This window comes from Accipiter gentilis, chromosome 4, assembly GCF_929443795.1.
Source record: "Accipiter gentilis chromosome 4, bAccGen1.1, whole genome shotgun sequence".
Lineage (NCBI taxonomy): Eukaryota > Metazoa > Chordata > Aves > Accipitriformes > Accipitridae > Astur > Astur gentilis.
Genome location: NC_064883.1, coordinates 7,319,715 through 7,339,374, shown reverse-complemented (window position 1 = coordinate 7,339,374; position 19,660 = coordinate 7,319,715). Strand labels below are relative to the sequence as shown.

Below are 19,660 nucleotides of genomic sequence, written 5' to 3'. Positions count from 1 at the left end.
ACTCAGTGCAAGACCACCCTTTCCTCCACAGGGGTGAGAGCTGGAAGAAGAAATCGGCACCTGGATTCCCACACGCAGCCCTGCCTTCCCCCTCTGTCCTATCACAGGCAGAAATTTAAAAAATAAAAAGCAAGCCGGTTGTTCTGCAGAGAAGTGTGGTGTGCAGAGCCGGGATCAGTCCCTCGGCAGAGCACCCGCTGCTCCTCACCCTTGTGGCTTTGGGGGCAGTGCTGCCTCTCCCCACAGCATTAGGTAACCCAGGAATACACACCACACCCCCCCACACCCCCCATGTTTCCTATGCACTGGCTTCATTGTCCCCGAATAAACGGATGGATGAACGGATGGCGAACCCGTCTTGACAGGTCACGTAAGGAAAATTTGGCAGGGGCTGCCCCATGCAGGAGCGCTGCTGCAACGGAGGTGGGAGAGGCTGCTGCAGAGAGGTCACCATCCCACGCAGGCACTCTGCTGCCTCGCGCACAGACCACCTGAAACCAAGCGAAGTCTTGCCACCGACTTCGGTGGTCTCAGAAGAAGGGCTCGGTGTTGCACAGAAGGTATATAAAGTAGATAAAGGAAAGAAGCTGCCTTTTTTCACTGGCGGAAAGTAGAGATCAACCCAAGTGGGCCATTCACTTGGAATAGTAATTCAAGCAATTATCACAAAAGTGATGCATTGTCTTCATTACAGCCTTAAGCTATAAAAGGCAAGGAACCTGTTTTGGTAGATGAATGATTTTCCTTCAAATACTGAAAGCTAAGTCAAGCTCAAAATTCAATCCAAATGGAGGTCCCATTTCTTTATTCTGTTGAAAACTACATAGAAATTTTCTGACATAAAGTGTTTAAAATTATGTTAACAGGTTTAAGAAATAGTTTTAAAAAGGGACAATACAGAAAGATGTAAGGTATTACAGAATTAGTATGTCCCACTGATGGATTTTTTTTCTCCAGTATTTTACTTGTACTTACTACAAAAAGCAAACAATTGTCACAACAACTATTTGTTAAAATGAATTGAAATCAGCGTCCCAAAGTTAGAGAAAGATATGAATTTATAAAATTATAGCAGTGTTTTCGGAAGGCAGTGATAGTTATAGAAGCCTGTTTCTTTAAATATACATTAGCCAGAGGAAAAAAAAAAAAAAAAAAACAACAAACAACAAACCACCAACAACCCCCCCAAACATTCAAAAAATTCAGTCCATCACAGTTCCAGGAACAGGTTTTTTAAACAATTATTCTGGGTGGTAGAAGATCTCTAGATTTACAGAATGACAGCTTTACATCTCTGGCAACCCAAGTCAGTTTGGCTGTTTCAATAGCAAATATTTATTTAAATGAATTCTTTCACTATATATGTACTTTCTACATCTACTCATCAAAAGCATCCTAAACTTATCATGAAGCGACCTGGCTTCCTTATGACTGTGACAGACCTCAGCGTGACACATAATGGTATGTATCCACCATCATGGCAAATTTTTTTAATTTTTTTTTTTGCTTACCCATCATATCTTTTGCCTTCTTGAAATGTTTATACCACCTTCCAAATTCCTGACATTTTGCTGCTGAGACATTTGCATAGTAAGTGCTGTTCACAATGGAAGAAATCATACTCTGTGTGAAAAGGGGAGAAGAAAAAAATATCTGTAATACAGAGCAGTACAAGTCAAAGCACAAATTACCTCAATTGTTGAAACCATTATATTTTTAGAGTTTGAGAACCATATTGCATTTTTAATCCTATCATCCAAAGCCTTTTAAAAAACTCATTAATTGAGCATAAAAACAAACCAAGGTGTATTGTAAATGGGAGAAAAAAAGCAGATGTACTAAGGGAAGAACAAAGTTATCGACCAAGAAACATCAGGCAATGGGATGTGCTCTGGATGGAAGATGTTAATCTTCGAAGTACATTTTGTTCGTACTATTTCTGCTTTGAAGTTTGATTGACCCTTCATGTACCCACACAAGTTTACAGGCATACAAATCCTACGCTGACGCTAAAAACACAAGCAATGCCCCAAGTTACCCATGCCCATTCCCTTTGTGCCACTTATCACAGGGCAGACACCAGAAAATAGTACAATGAAAGTTTATCTGAATGATCTATTAGTAGGATAAAATAAGAGGGTAAAATAAAATATGTATGTAACAACCCAAAACGAACAGACTTGCTTTTCCTAAACAGGGTATTTTAAGTGATTTGCAGAACAGGCTTATGAAAAGCTCTTATTGTCATGTCTAATTCTGTAACTGAATATTAGCTGTAAAATAGACCAAAGGATGATAGAGACAATTTTTTCTCAAAGGTTCTCGAGATATCAGATAGCTACAGTGAGAAATTTACCTTCTGCTCAGTTTTGACCAATTTTAAAATAGTAGAATTTACAATGCATAAAACTTTCAGTTCCACTACATTCTTTCACAAAATCAATTAAGACTAAGCCTTGCAAAATGAGATAATGCTCCAACTTGAAAATTATACTCAGTATATGATGTATGAACAACAAAATTAGCAAATGTAATTTCAATAGACTGAACTTTGCCACCCGTTAGATGTCTATGTGGAAAGTAGTTCCTTTTAGCTTAACTACAGGAATTGTCCAGCGTATTGAGAAGACAATGACAGCCAAGAAGATGAAGCCCTGATTATTATGTTTCTTCACTATTCAGCATGTAACATTTAGCTATATTTGTACTGTCATAAAATTGATGTACAGCATTAACCCTCTGTTACACAAACTGCAGTAACCACTGGAAGAAAGAGTTTGGAATAAAAAAGCAATAAATACTACTGTGAGTCTTCTTTTATAAGACTAGTTCACTTCTGAGTAAAAGTACCTTGATTACTGATCTTAGTGAAGTTCATTATAACCATTTTCTAATGTATTAATCAGTAACAAGCTGTTTGTGGAGGCTCAGAACTGCTAGAGTGAGGCCAAATGTGGATACCCTCTACTCACCAGGCAGCTATTTTAATGTTTCTCTGAATCACCAAAATTCTTACGATTCCTTGATATTAACCTGGCATTCTGAAATTAGCTAGAAGCCTTTTGTCAGTGGTATAAAAGGAAAATGAAATCTTAATAGACTACTGCAACTCTAGCCTGAATGACCTGAACCAAGCTCAGCTGAACCCAATTTCAATTTCCAATATAATAGCAGTATCATTAATGTCTAATACTTACAAAATTATTGTTTAAGCTCTTTTACAGATTAAACCATTTTAAACATAGGCACATGATACATAAGGCATGATTTAAAAAGTCCTTTGGATCTGAACTGGTAAATTATATACACTTACTATACATACAAAACCTGCAGAACTGCATGTGCAAAATGGAAACTGCACATGTAATGGGCCACCATCCCATATTAGCTTCTGCATATTTTGTGGATGTCATTTAGACTTCAGAGTGGTTTTCTCTCTTTACTTTGTACCTTTCAGATGTCTTCTCCTCCCCAAACAACTTTAGTAAGTACGAAAACATGTATATTAATAATAATTTTAATAAATTACCTATTATTGATGAAGATGTTTGTCTAGAATTTCCTAGTCCTCCCTTCCATGTCATTTTACAAAGAAGATATGCCAATGACATGACAGTTTGTGACTGCTTCTTCAGAAATAAATTTAATGCAGTTACTTTATTTTACAACCAAATAGGGGACTGGTCTGTTTAAATAACACTGCTAGGAATTTTAGCTTCTTTGACACAATATGAATTTCAGGCTCTGATGGCTAATACTGGGATTTTACTCCAGCTCTTCAAAGTAGATAAAAAAAAACCCCTACAGACATTATCAACACATTTTAAAATGAAAATTATCCTGCTTTTTCTTTGAGAACACTTCATGCAAGCATTCAAGTGATATTACCTACGCTAAGAATCCTCATCAGGAGGAATCAATGATTTATTTACTAATTCACTGAAGGCAAAATTTTACAAGCCAGATAAAATATTACTACCTTGTTAACTCAGAAAATAACTTGACAACATTGAATTTCATTGTTTCTATGCTTTATTTATTGTCATCAAACCTGCAGTCACGTCAGTGCAGAGAGACGCACTTTACTATAGAAATCCCTATATAATTCCTATTGCTGTAGAGTTCCTATATGTTTTAATGGCAATCTACATGTACAAATGCCCACTATACTTAGGGCCTAAAACTGAAGATTAACTCAATGAGTTAGTGGTCTTCAGAGATCCACAATTTAGACTGGAGGCATATTGAAGTTTTTCTTATTTCCTGGGTCACTACATGTGAGGAGCTCCCTGTGTCTTGGCTTATACTTATCAATAATCAAAATTATTGTATTTGGAGCACATCATATTCAGGTACTACTGTACATAGACATTCCTTATCTGTAAGACACAGAGGCAGATATCTTCCATATACAAGGATGACGAATATAAATATATCATACAAATATTCACATGCATCACATTCATCTCTCAATCTGATTTCTTTTTCGCACGTCACAAAGAAAATTGAAAGAACGCAAAAACTGGTCACAGAGCTGCAGTCTTTAAGGTATTTCCTAGAAGTTTATCCTTGAAAGTTAAGTTGCAAGACTTCAAGATCCCAAATTTCCCTCTTTGCCCTCTCTCCACGCCCCCTCCCCGACCACATCACTTGCAGTCCTGTTATGAGAATCAGAAGATCTCATCTGAAATGATGCCACCTTCACAGAAATCCCACTATTCTGGAATGATACCATCTGCTGCAGCCCAAGTGCTCTTTTTTTAGCCAAATAAGTTAATTATAATTAGGCATCCAACAACTGTGTGGAGGTAGGGGTGGAATTTGTTCTGAAGTTCAGCTGAGGTTCACCCAGCGTAGTTTGAACCAAATCCCATTCTCTCACGAAGATTAAATACCAGAGGTTTGAAAACCAGACACCATCATTTCTCAAAGAAGTTGGGGAACTCCCTGGGGAATATCTTAAATCTCAACCAGAACTCTTTTCATACACCCATCAAATAAAACCCGATAAAACAGTAGCATCAGACACCTTTCGTACTGTGCCAGAGTCTAATGCAAGGTGCATCCTGCAAGACATGGGAAGGACCCGAGCCTTTCATGCCGGCTGGGCGCCGTAGCCACCGCTGCAGGTACTACAAGGGAGACATTTCTGAGTCATTGCCTCCAACAGTGCTCTCCAACCAGGTGAAGTATTGTTCGAACATCGCTAAAAGTATACTGTTGTCCTTTTTGCAAAACAACAAAAACAATGTTAATCAGGTTAATTCAATCATCTAAACCAAAACTGTTCATGCTTTTCTGCCAAATCAACCAACCACAGCAAAATCTGTTATCAGTGATTGCTCAGCTTCCAGTCAAAAAAGCTTTTAACCCCCACAGTCCCAAAACTTCCCCTAAATAACCTTAAAATTATTTTTATATGGGCAGAATGAGGTTGTTTTCATGCCTCATGAAGGGGTAGTTGGGCTGCAGTATTTACACAGAACAAATACATGCTAACAGACTTAGCAGAGAGTAACAGACACAGCAGCTTCCTAAAACAACTCGGCTGAATTAGGTATCGGGGATTCCTTTGAAAATGAAACATTTCCCTCAAAAGGAGCATTGTAACCAAAACTTATTTAGGCCTTCCAGATTGTTTAACTAGGAGAAAAAAAAAAACAACCAAAAACCCGAGCTTTTTTGCAACTCATTCATCGGTGTTTAAAGCTTCAAGCCTGCTCAGTGGAAGGGGCAAGGGCTGCAACAACTTATTTACACAATTATCTAAATACGATTAAACAGCTGATGGACAAATATTAAACTGGAAAATGTATAGTCATTTCAGCTTAATGTAATCCTCTTTCTGTAAACACCCAAGATGATTTTTTTTCAACCAGAACAGTCCTGACATCTCATAAGCCTAAGGGTGAATAGCAAGAGATTGTTTTTGATAGTTATAAATATTCAAAAGACATGCAGACCATCTGCTTTCATAATACAGGTAAAGCAAGACTGAAATGGTGACTGCTGTATAAAAATGGTTCTTTTAACAAAGTCTTCCTCTCCTCGAAAACTATAAAGACAGATGTCAAAAACTGTTTACACAGGGTAATCAGGAGCGTGCAAAATGTAATATTCCTTTTACACACAGTGCTTGCTAAAGAGATTTTTTTTTCTTTTTCTTCCCATCTGTGTGTTGCAACACATTTCTACAAGTTAAAAACATTTTTTCAAACAGAGATCTCATGAATACCCAAAAACATGCTATCTGGTTTCTGAATGCTAATTAATTTCAACTAAGGAATCTGATTTTTTTTCTGTAGGAAGGAATGCATGCTTTTGAAATGGAGTACTTCAACAATAACAGGCACTGAAAACAGAACACCCCACAAGTTTAATTTTGCACTAGTTTGACACTGGCTATTTTCACAACTGTTTTACATTCAAACCCGCATCTGCTAAATCTGGCTATGAGACAGACAGCAACTATTCTCCCGCTTTTCAAATGAGATTTTATTTATGTTTTACCATTTATCAAGTTTTTCAGTATAAAGCCTTGTAACAACATAATGGTTTTGTCAAGTGGTAAGTAGAAGACACCTCATCTTCCAAGCAGAATATGAACAGTGCTGCCCATAAACCCTACAGTCAATTTTCAGAGCTGAAACACTAATCTTGACAGTAACCTTTTAATGTATTATATTAATGGCACAGAGGCGTTAAGCACCTTTTTTATAATTCTCAATAAAATGAACATTTACTGAACAATCTGTCAAACTACTGGCTCCATTTTTTAAAGCCAAACTTTTAAGGCTCTATTCTATTTTCTCTTCTATAAATCCTCCACTTTACATCCCTAGACACCAGCAGGGAAGCATGTTCCAATGCTGCAACCCTAACATGCCTTTAAAAAAAAAAAAATAGAAAAAGAAAAAAAAGAAAAAAAAAAGCTATGAGCCTTTGTCCCTAGACCTAGTTTGAATAGTGATAAAGTTGCAGCACAGAACAGAACTTAAAGATTGAGGGGGGGAGGAGGAGGATCTTTTCATAAAGGACAGAGGAACTTTGTTTCCCTGATCCTAGCCACTATCAGTGGCTTTTGTTTGCGTGGAAATCACAAGCACCAGTTTTAATACAAGCCGTACTCTTAGGAGTGCTTATTTCTCAGGAGGCTCTACGTTAACATTTTTCAAATGAGAAGGGGACATTCAAGCCCCAACCGGATAACACAAGATTATCCCCAAATCAAAAGATTTTTAGCCTGCCTCCGCCTACGCCAGCCCACGTACTGCAAAAACCCAACCAGGGCAAAATGTTGTTCTTAGTGTTCTGGTATGGCAGAGAATTATCATCTGCCACTCCGAATAAAAGCAGATCAAATATATCCAGCCACTAGCTATTTTTTGAACAAGGAATAACGAAATGGACAGTTTAATTGCATATGAAGAATTATGTTGAATTCCTTGGTCCGTTACCTTGAACTATAGCAAGTAATGCAATGGAATTTCTTGTCATATGCCCTATAAACATGTAGGATAAGGGAAAAACCCACAGATGGACAGAGAATAAAAAACTTTTGTTTGTGCCTTTGGCATTGCACTTGGATGGCTATCTGACCTCCATACTGTTGCCAGGGTCAGGAGAAGTAAGGATCTGCATGGCAAATGCTGGTCATATAAGTTAAAACTGCCTAAAGGCAGATTTAAAATGATGGCACTAGCTTTTCTTCCAATACATAAGCGTGTCTTTCCTCCTTTCTCCTATCCTTGTAAAACCTAAATTATCTCCTCCTCCTTTTCTGCCTTATGTTGTCCTTATGTATTATAAATGTACATATTAACGTAAACATGAAGCTACACTGAATGTAATGAGGGAAGACATAAAACAAAAAGAATCCCAATTGTATATACATACATATACACATATATTTATATATGTATAGAAATATACCCACACACGAGAAGATTGTGAAAATCAGAAATGAGGATTCAGCATCTGAAGTAACTGATCCTTGCATTATTTTACCATTTTGTAATGTAAATTCCCAGTTGCTGCATGACAGAGCAGCATTCTCCAAATGTTTTCCGAGCATCTCCCACTGACAGATATAAATAAAGCTCAAATAAAAAGCTGCTTCCCAAGATACTAGTCTTATATCTACAAAGGTTAAAAGCTTAGAGAGAAAGATAGGTAGGTGGGAAACGTTAATTCAGATTTGAAGAACTTCATAACTGCTTTACAAGCTTTATGGCAAGTGCTTAGACTTTAAAAAAAAAAAAAAAGAAAGAAAAAGAAGTCACAACCTCAACCTATAAAAGATAAGACGACATAACACATTTTTGCCTTCATTGACAGATGTCCAACATGAATCTTTTCAAGAATCCCAGGTTTTATTACACACCATTTGTAAATGGCAGGTACGTAGTAGTAAAAGTCCTGGCTAAACCCTTCCTAAAATCAACGTGGATAAAATATAAAATTCAAAATAATCAGTATTCAGTAAGTTAATTCTTGGTTTACTTCATGGAATGAAAATGGTCCTGTATTTTGAGGGGTGAATTATTACATCCTAAGGTATTTAGTCTGCAAGTGCCTTTGCCAGAAGAGCTCTGAAACCTGAAAGCTCCACGGGTAAGGAAAGCACTATCCATTTTAGCCAGCAAGCTGCTTGAAAAAGCTGTTATGAAGTAACTAAATTGCTTTAAACTGCTCTTTTAGCTTGAATTGGGAATGCATATTTTCAAGGGCTCTCCCCATTGCTCCTACTTCGATGCCCATCACAAAGCTATCTCGGGGTGTACAGGCAGAATTCCTGCTAGATGAAGCCAAACCCAGAAGCCATGCTCCAACTGTGGCTGGACTTCAAGTCCACAGAACCAGAGCTAAGCTACTCCAGGGTAAATTCCATCCTTCCTTCCCAGTCCTCTAACGTGGAGACAGGGTCCTCAGCCCCTCTCCAGGCTGCTGCTGCTCCTACACTAGTGCATTGCCTAAGAGCAGCCTGCGCGCCTGTGCTCACCTCTTCTCCTCGGGACACACGAGTGAGACTAGAGGAAGCTGGAGCCCAGGAGGACAATCCAGATCATACACGACAGACACGGACAGGGCAAACCAGCATTTCTTGTACAGGAATAAAGGTTGAGGTAGGTGGGGCCTTGGATATCTCACAGACTGATCTGGTGAAAATCTAGAGTAAGAGACACCTTCAGCCTTCCTCTCAGATAGATTGCTTTTATTTCCAACCACTCAGTTCCAGCCAGGTCAGAGTGCTTCTGAGTCGTTTCCTATCTAGAAATGCTAATCCTAAATGCACATGCTTCCAAATGCTACCCTAATGCAAATGCTTTGTGTTATAAGGAACATTTTAGATCTATTAATGTATTAAATTCAGCTTTGGGCACATAAAACTTTTCCACAAAAATGAAGTATATATACATTCTTCTGATAGAGATGTTGATAATTGCTCTACCTTCGACCAGCTGCAATGGCTGTTTTCACTACAGTTTTTGTAAAAGGCTCTTCAAAATTATTTAGCATTATCTACCACGTTAAGGAAGATTTCCTTGCTGGGAAACAGGACATGATTTTCAGCAAGTCTCTTCTCGGATTCCACTGTTCTGCTAGGCAAAGCATCAGATGTCTGGCATGAAGTTGAGCCCTAAGGCACAATGTCCAGACAAGAAGTCATCAGACTCAGTAGCACTAACAGTTGTCTTGCTGAATTTCTTCTGGTGTTTAGGATAAGCCTTTTCTTTGATCTCTTTTCCTTTTTCTACACAAGTTTTTGCAGATTTTTAAAGCCAAGAGACCATTTTGAGCATCTATTTGGACTCAACGTAAAAAGAGACCCTAGAAGTTCATCTAGCAATTTCTGAATTCAGCCAAGTTACCTGTGGCTGGGCTAGAGCAAACATCTGATATTGATCTGAAGACTTCTTGCGCTGGATCTTTCACCAAGTCCCATGGTAATCTCCCTCACTAGATATGTCCTTTTTTTTTCCTAAACGTCTGGCTAGCTTTTATTTTGAACTTCATTGATTTCCGCTCCTAGTCAGTGCATCTCTCATGCCTCTGATTGCTTGCTTAAATACGCCTCTAGTGCCAAACGTAACATCCCTTGCCTATCCTTTGTTTAAATGGTTAAGTGTCGGATTTATTGTTTCAGGCCATGTGCCTCTTTATGAGCCACCTGTACATCTGATGATTCTCAATCATATAGACCCAAATTCTGTGAGGATATTTATGCTGCTAAAAGCACATGAACAAACTACTTTCTGTCCTAAGAAAAATGTAAAAATTTGTCAGGAGAAAAATGAGTTCTAGTACGAAATGCACTGTGGATTCTTAACTTCTGTTAAGTAAAATTATATGAAGGTGACATTTTAAGCAGCTATGTTAGCCAAGAAACTAATTTTGCCTCTGTGTTGTTGCCTTTCACCAACAAGAGTTTGTGAAAAGTATAGATGCTCTGAAGAATTCATAAAAAGATGCAAGATTCAATGAAGGTATCTCGAAAGAGAAATGTTCAAGCTAGCTTTCCATGCGGAATATGCACATGCACTTTGAGGGTCTATTTATTAAAAATTTTTTCTTACTTACACCCCTTATATTAAAATATATAAATTAAAAAAAAATTAGCTAGATTAGGTTTAGCACACAAAGGTCCTCCTTGCAGAAAGTGCAGAATAAGGAACACGGCTTTAAGAGCTTGGGGACATACTAGCTGGCAAGTAAGTATATTTTGGTGGGATTTTACTGTGACACATCTATATACCTGTGTGTATATATATACATGCACACACACAACCCCCCACAATTCTGAGAGAATCTAGGTATACTGATTCAAATACAAACACAACAGGTAAACTTAGGGAGCTGAAACCTCCCCTCCAACTCTAGAAAGGCCATTGACAGTGATGTCCTTCGTGTGTGCCTCAGGTTTTTCATCATCACGAAACTCATCCTGCTCCATGACAGTTTACTAAAAAGTATCAAATCCTTCGGAAAGGTGGCACAGCCAGGCACAGGTTACGCTTTAGCGCAAATGTTCCCCCCCCTCTTCCAGCGCAAATTTATGGAAGAACTGCAACTCTCAGTGTAGGAAATCTTAGTACACAGAACTTTTTCCCTTTTGAGTAGTTTATTCCATGGCTAGGAGTAAGCCAGGTCTGACGTTGCTGCTGTCCTGAAAAACCTGCCCTCTGATCACTGCTGCAAGGCACCAGGGGAATCTAATATTATTTGTGCTGTTCTTAAAGAAGTGTCCAAGGAAAGAGAGTCAAAGCTCACCCTCGCCTTATTTTCCTACCATGTTTCTTGGAAATAAAAAGGAAGAACCTATTATTAATTTTAAAAGAAAAAAAAAAAGGAGGGGGGGGGAGCAAGCTTTGAGAGTTTTGCTCAGAGTCTGAGAAATGCATCTCTTTTCTTCTAAGTTACGATTAGAGCGAAAGCATGCAATGAGTCTGGTCTGACAAGGCGAGAGTTGCTCCTCTCTTAGCATTGCCTCTCAGTAAGAGGGTTCTACTTTGCTTTTATTCCTGGCAGGTAAAAAATTCAATTTTCTCCTGACGCATCTTTATGCCTACACCCCTGCGTCCCCTAACACAGACGTATCTCAGCTTTAAATCTGCTGACAGTGACGCTACAGCACCTACAGAATTTGCTCAGCTTTTGGGTAGGTTTTATAACCACACTGCTCTCTGTGCCTCCCACCACCGCTAGTAATAACTGAACCAGTCAAGAAGGTCTCTGCAAACCAGTTGCAGCAGTGATTAAGATGTAGACATACATATCTCCTCGCCCTTTAAATAGAGGGCTTAATTGGCGATGTGGATAGCAGCTTCCTAATGGACAGAAATTAAACTCCATTTAATTCCTGAGCAGACACTTCCAATGCACACGGTTTACCACACATTTGGAGCAGGGAGGGAGGGGGGAAGGAAGGAGCCGCACGCACAACTCGCTCTACCTCTGACAATCACCAAGGAAAAGCAACATGAGGACCAGAATGGCATAAGTGTGGCAGGTGTGAATTGACCTGCACTGGCAAAGCTGCGAGCTGGGAAACTTGCAAATCACATGATTGTGCAATACTTGGCTCCAGTCAGTGCTATCATGTTCTTTATAAAAAAAAAAAAATAAAAAAATCTTAAAGACATGTACATCAAGTTAAGGGATTAACTGTCAAGTGACATTACTGAAACAGAGACAATATATTTCTTTATTGGTAATGAAATTCAGTTAAAAGTGAAGGAAGTGATAAAGAAAGTACTGTTTTGTAATGTATTTTACATAAGAACGTAATATAGAAAGGGAAGTGCAATTAAATCTTAATGTGGACTTTTTTATTTTTAGTTTATCATCTGGTTTACATTTTGAGCCCCTTTGCAGCAGTAAATTATGCTGGCATTTCTTAGGGAATAACTGCCATGTTAATTTAGTTTAATAAAATAACTGACAGAAAAGGGGGAAAAGAAGCAAGAGACAGTACCCACACACACATGCACTCCTTATCTTTAGCTAAGTATTCAAATGCTTTCTATATGAATTGTCCGTGGTCCAACTCCAGCACCATGTAATAATACAATACATTACAACACAGTACAATACAATCTTGGGTTTCTGTAGCGCCCTTCATGCAAGCATCCCAGGGTGCTTTACAATCATTATGAGTTAAAATTAAAACTGAAGCACATACAATTCCTAATAGAATCATTTTAAAAATGCTAAACAGAACAAATAACTTTTAAGTCTAGATTTAAAAGTCCCAACAGCCAGAGCTTTCCTTACTTCAATTGGCAATGAGTTCCAAAGCTAGGGAGCAAAGCGACTAAAGGCTCTCTCATGTTATGTTAAAGGATCTCTCATGTTGTTTATACTTGTGCAGTACTCTACAGCCAACAATTTACCAATAAGAAGAAAAAAAAAAAAGACTTATTTGCAATCTTGCTTTAAAGAATACTGGAGGAGTGGCTTGTTAACCCTCTAATAAAGTTACGGGAAAAAAAAAAAGAATAAATCGGGGTTCACGCTCAGCCATGACTGCATTAAGAAGTACGCGAGAAACATGAATGAATGAGTACATAATTTTGTAGCAGTGCATTACTTGACTGCCACTTAACCCACTAAATATAAAAAGGAAAAAAAAAAGCATGGTTTTATATTTATAAAAAGCACATCACCGCAAATATTTAAAATACGAGTTATTCTAAATACCAGGACCACTGAGTGAAAACGGAAGTCGAGTAGGGCTCAGTTCTACAACACGTGCACATTTTAGAAGGAAAATGTATCAAAAGAAAATGTGCTGTGTTCCTTTTTTTATTCTGTCACTTCCCCAGAACTTGAAGTCCATACGACACAGATAATCATTCACATGACACAGTTCTCAAAACTGCTGATATACAATCCCAAATGGTTAGCACACAAAGTGGGGAGCACAGTCCCAAAAATGTTATTCTCTTAAAAAGCATGAATTTTGTACTTTGTTCACAGAAGAACCTGGCTGAAGACAGCTGCTTATATCTCCACAGAGTTGACTTCAGGAATGTATTAAAAAAAAAAAAAAAAAAAAAAAAAAAAAAGAAATCAACACTAGCACCATCCCTCTATTAGACTCTCCTCTACTTTTTCAAAGGCAGAAACACAAGACCTCATGACAGCACAGATACCAAGGGACTTGCTGACACCGTACAGACTCCCCTGAAGTCAGAAACTGCATTTATTTGAGAAATGAGGTATGTTTCCCTCCTCCCCACAATAAGTCCATGCCCCATTACTGTTTTGGAAAGGGACTTTTGACATCCTCATTATAGTTAATCCTAATGAAGAGGCAGAAAAAAATAGCTATATATTTTCTCCTTCAATAGGGCACTGCCCAGATAAAACAGTTGTAGATAGACTGACATAGCTTTAACACTGAGAGTGTTTAGATGCATCTAAGGAACATAAATCGGTGATCAAGCAATCAAAAGGTTGAGTATCCTGCGACTGTCCTCACACAGCCCTACCAACCTGCATATTTCATCTTCCCCATCCTGTCAGCAATAGGCTCTGTACTGCCCATTCTATCTGGATGACTAAAAATCACCAGCACAAATTTTAATAGTTAATTGAAAACGTTTTAAAAATCCAGATAGTACGTCAGCTTGAAGAGACATCAGAGTGAATGCTCTTGAGCAACTGAGGGGTGGGTTGAAAGGCCCTGCCTGCCAAAACCTGAGCCCAGGCCCTCAAGGATTTATTCCCTGAAATAATTAATGACATCTTTAAAATCTAAAGAACAGCAACTTCTAAAGTAGAAAAAGGAGCTGCATTCCTTACTCAGGTTATTAATTATTGGGGGAGGGGAGGAGGAGGAAGAGAGAAGGAGAGAAGAGAATCACAAGCAAAAAAGAAATCCTAGGACTTGATCTCAGGTCTAGGCAGGTAAAATTGAAAGGGGAGGACAAAAAAAACTCAGTTTTGTAAAGCAGGAATTAAAAACTGCTCATAAAAAGTATGTATTTTGGCAACTCTTAATAGCTCATTCCTTGGTTATTTATAGGTCTGGAAATTTTAATTTTAGCAAATGCAACTTTTTTTAGTTGGGATTTGGGGGGTGGGGGGAGGTGGTGTCAGAACAGCAGCGAGGAAATGTGAGAGGATTTCTATTACACTGCTTATTTGCTATGACGGCCAGGTGCCTTCAGATCAGGTGAACTGAGAAACACTGATGTTCCAAGCAAGCTTTCTGTCTGGTGTCTCTGCCAGATCATATAAAGTCTGCACGATGCCTGCATAAAACAGCATGCAAATTCAAGGCAAGATATCTGACCAAAAAGGAAAATATATGATCTATATTGTGCCCATGTCAGATGCAGACAATCATTCACTACAGCACGGAAGTTTGATCAAAATGTAGTCAGGATAGCTGTATTTATCACAAGTGCAAAACTATTCAGACTTCAGTATAATCCCAGCACTTGTTCGATGTGTGCATACGTTTCACGGAATGCAAGTGTATATCCCTCTAGCTGAAAAAATGCCACTCCCTTATCAACAAGAGCAAAATTATATTAAAGACATTGCAGGTGGTAGGGTGGGGGGAGGGAGCAGCACACACAAATATCTTCAAAAAGATTTAAAATACTAATGCAATGTCTGTGAATGACTATGTCCATAAGTGTCACACCACTGGATATATTCCATGGAAATACTGCATGTCCCCTACAAACAAAATATTTTAAAAAATAATAAACCACGAGATTCGAGATTCTACTATACATCAGGCCTGGAATTTCTCATCGGTAATGCACTGACTATTGGTTGTCCTGAGAGTCAGGCTAGATACAAGCAGTTTCAAAGGATGAGCAAAAGACAGAAAAAAACCAAAACAAACCCACCTTCACATTTCAGGATACTATGGGGGAAGAGAAAGAATACCTTGCTTCAGAAGTGCTTTTGCAGTGGTTTGACAAAGTGCCTGTTTGTGAATACTAACAAAAATAATTTACAAAATCTTCTTGTAGAAAAAAAAAAAAATCAGGTGAGATAATAGCAGTAGAAAAATCAATGTCCTTTGATCACTGCCATATTTTCAAAGCATTGCCCAGATACTAATTAGTCGCTACAATTTCTTCGTTTGGTAGGTAACTTGTTATCTTTCTTTCATGGAAAAGGTTACAGGAACTCAAGATAAGGGGTACATCTAAAAGTTCAAAAGCGCACAGTGAGTTTGTTCCAGAATTATCAAAAGAATTTCCAGGCTCTTCTCAGGCCAATAGCCCGTGTTCCTCTCCTCTCATAAAAAGCTTATCTAACTACATATATACACAGAGAGAGTGAATGAGAAACACAATAATTCAATAGGGACAAAAAAAAAACCCCAACAACAAACACAACCCTTATAATATCAGTATAAATATGGTCTGTAGTATTTCAGTTATTTTAACTGTGGAAGTAATAAAAGACTTCTCCACTAAAAACCAAAGCAGAGCAAAACTGTAAAAGTGAAGTATGAAAATGCTAGGGCTAAGGCTGAGTAGAGAGATGGAAGGACTAACATTAAATAAATGCAACAGGCCTGCCTGCCTGATCACTTTAAAGCAGCTCCCAACAGACTGAGGTAAAGAAGAGCTCCTGTGCAAGGGGTTGGAAATAAGAATTGATGGTAGAACAATTTCTTTACAACCCTTTGGAGACTGAAGAGCCAAAACAGAAGGGAAATGAGAACTAGGCCACTTGCAAGAGGCACCAATTTAATGGAATGCACAAGATGGCCCAAAATTGAGCCCTAGATAAAATTCCAAGTTGCCTTCCCCATCAAAAGAGGTCTGGAGAGGAAGCAGAAATGAAGCGAGCCATGTGCATCAAACGCGGAAAGTCTTTCACCTGGCATCCGCATATGCTGCTGATCTCTAGCAATAAAATCTGCAAACCTGAGGTAAAGCATGAAAATACACACTGCAGCGCGTAATTCAGAACAGGCTTGGCTTTTCTAGCAAAATTTGCAGCGTCCTTTTACCAAAAATTTGAGACTAAACCTCTGGACAGATACTTGCAATTCCATGGCAATTCAGAGCCATGCATTTGCTCTGTTCCATCCCAAGCACTCCAAGTCACACCAACAGGGATTCCCCGTGATGTAGACTCGTATACTGAGCAATAAACCTGGCCTTCAAGGGTGGCCACAGCAGTCACAGAGTGAGACAATTACAGTAGCTTCAAAAGAGATTGTGTATTCAAGTCTCCTAATGAGAGCAAGAGTCACAGTGGTATTTTACCAAGGCAGGCATGAAGAGTTCATACCTGTATGCCCCAAGGTTTTAGCTGGACAAGAAAGCAAATGGCAAAAAAAGAAAAAGAAAAAAAAAAAAAGGAAAACCCACTCAAGTAGACGATGCTGTTAAGTTTTCAAGACTCTATACTTAAGACAAGCTGGATCTCAAAGCTTGTTTGCTCATGTTTTTTCAAGCTATTATATATATCTGCACTATAAAAATAGTTTGCTTGTTTTTTTTTGCAGTGCATAGAATATCAGTATTCTGAATAAATATGAGCAATTTTTTAATACACAAAATGCAAAATTAATTTAAAAAATGCAGTAAATTCTAAGTAAGGATGATGATTCTCAGTTTTCCATGCTTAGATGGGGCTTCAGAGATGCCACACATTGAGCACAGAAACTTAAATGCTTTACAACAAATCCTTCCGTACCTACACAAAATAGAGTACTGCTAATGACAGTGACAGAAAACGATAGCTACTCTTGTTTCCACTTTGAGTCATTTTTCTGTGGTTAATAAATTATATCCATAACAGTGTTAATAAGTTATGGTACAGTGTCACTGCATTAGTTTGCATTTGTGATGAAGCACTTCATATGGCATTACCTATGCCCATGGAAGTACATAACAGGAGAGCCACTTCTCTGCTCTCAGAAGAATCTCCCAAGCTGGCATTTTGATGGACCCTCTAAGGAAACATTGCCTCCTGACCTCTGCCTTGCTCCTACTTCTCACCCCTGTTGCAGCAGCACACCACTGCAGGGCAATTCACAAACTTTAATGCGTTTAATAAGACACAGGCACTCTTAAACCAGTGTCCCTTCCATAGGAGCAATATACAATGAGTTATTAGTTAGGCAAATACAGGAAGCATTCAGATCAATTTAGTCATGTGAAAAGGACACCCTCAGATCAACGTGTTGAGATCAAGCTCCTGAAGGAAAATGGGAAGATTTAGACTGACTGATGGGGTCTTGATCAACCACTGTAACAGCTTGTTTTTCCAAAGGTGCAGAATCAATAAATGTACTTTAAGTTTAATGCAATTAGGTCTTTAAAGAAAAAAACAGAAGCTATCTACATTCTTGCAACCCAACTACCACAGCATTGGTGAAGATAGAGATGACAAAACTAATAAGCATGCTTTTTAACACCAGAAAGAAGCTCACAGCTTTTAAGTTTATTCTTTTACAAATAAAGAAGTGCAAAATGATAAACAGCCCCAAATCAGAGTTCTGTACTCTGGGGTTTTGGTCATCTCACGCACTAACTTCAAGAGGTGTTATTAGTCAAAAAGCTTTTTGATCATTAAAATTCTTAGATAAAAATTCAGTATAGTTTAAAAACAACTTTTTAAAAGAGTGTAATTATTGAATTGTCTCCAGTACCATGATACTGTCTCTAGTGAAGTATTCCTCTTAAAAACTTTTTTCTGCTTTATCATTGCATCATTTCCATATATACAGAAACTCCTATGTGAAACACAATGTCCAAACAGAAACAAAACATTCCATCTCAACAGAATTGACTTGCTTTCCATCAGTATCAAGTAAAAACTAGCACTATTAGGTTAAAATGGAGAAAAATCCCAAATTATCTGCAGCTTCCATGAGCCAGCAGTGCAAAAGCTCACATGCTTTTATAGTAGGTACGTACAAGATAACTTTGCAGACATATTACTGGAATGGTTTGCAACCAGTGAAGATAATTTTTATTATTTCCACTTCAAAACTTCCTATATTGGAGCCACATCACTGAAAACAATCTAACCATAAGGGAAAAAAAGTGATGGGAAAATAGCTTGCTAATATATCCGCTGGAAAGACAGAGAAAGAGAGTGGTCCTCTATAGATCAACTGAAGTCTTTCAGAGACAAAGACTCCAACATTCTGGGCAAAAGAAAAAAAATCCCTGTAAAAATACCTTGGCTTCCTTAACTTCTTTTTTCCCCCCTCCCTACCACAACTAGCATCATTTATTTGTATACTGAATTTTTCTGCACTGCACCACAACAAAATACCTTTTAAAATTAAAAAGGTAAAAATAAAGATGATGTTCCCACCACAGCATCATTGGACACGGTACTGCGTAGAAAAATAAGTTGCGCCTTCACAGTAATTTGATAAAAGAATGGCAAAAAAGAACAATACACCAAGGCTTGAGGAAAGCATCAGTTCAATATTTAGCAATGCATAAATTGAGATTTCATTTTTGTTTAGGTATATTTTGATTAGAACTAATAAATGACTGATTTTCCTTTGGTTGTTTGCAACAACAACACATCATCCAAAGAGCTTTATTCTTTATTCCCTTCTCATATAGCATGCCAAAGACTGTCTCATTTTATGAATTAGCATTTAAAACTACTGTAGGTTATCTAACAAGCATTCAGATTCAATAGTACTTTTGACAGCAGTAAGTAAAGAGCCTTTTAACATCTTGAACACATGTGCTTGAAAAAAGTAGTTGCATCAAAGCAGTTCAAAGACTGAAGACAAACACCAGTTAAAATCCAGTTTTCTGTGAGACGATTTTAGTGTGGTGTAAACAACCTTTCACGACTCCCCATGGGAAATGTTGTAAGACTATATTCAAAATGAATCAGGCATATTTATAAAGATCATGAAGTGGTCAAATGAATTTGCATTTTTGGCAGATTCACTCCATGGGTACTACTTGCTACAGTCTGTAGAAATCTCAAATCTCACATCAGCGTTGCCTATAGTGCTTTATTATTTATTACATGTTATGCTAAGTACCTGTGAAAGGGGACATTCCTTGGCCAATGAACTCTGGTTCATATCCTTCAGTAAGTCCTTCAGAGCATTTCTTACTGTTGTGTGAGACCATTGTTCAGGAGGCAAGTCTTCTAGTTTAGGGCAACTATTTGAAACACAGATTAGAAAAGG

The 19,660-nt window shown here is 38.1% G+C and overlaps 1 protein-coding gene across 5 annotated transcripts in view; it reads right to left on the bottom strand.

The window, feature by feature from the left end:
* SATB1 (SATB homeobox 1) overlaps positions 1-19,660 on the bottom strand; it is a 76,355-nt gene that overhangs the window by 46,242 nt on the left and 10,453 nt on the right. For all 5 annotated transcript variants that reach the window (XR_007505771.1, XM_049798072.1, XM_049798070.1 and 2 more), the window contains 2 exons: positions 19,511-19,634; positions 1,512-1,623 (listed from right to left, as the gene is read on the bottom strand). Coding sequence is in view for 4 of the 5 variants with exons in the window: in XM_049798072.1 (XP_049654029.1) it covers positions 1,512-1,623; positions 19,511-19,634 (236 nt within the window). In the remaining variant the exon portion in view is untranslated. The remainder of the gene's footprint in view (positions 1-1,511; positions 1,624-19,510; positions 19,635-19,660) is intronic.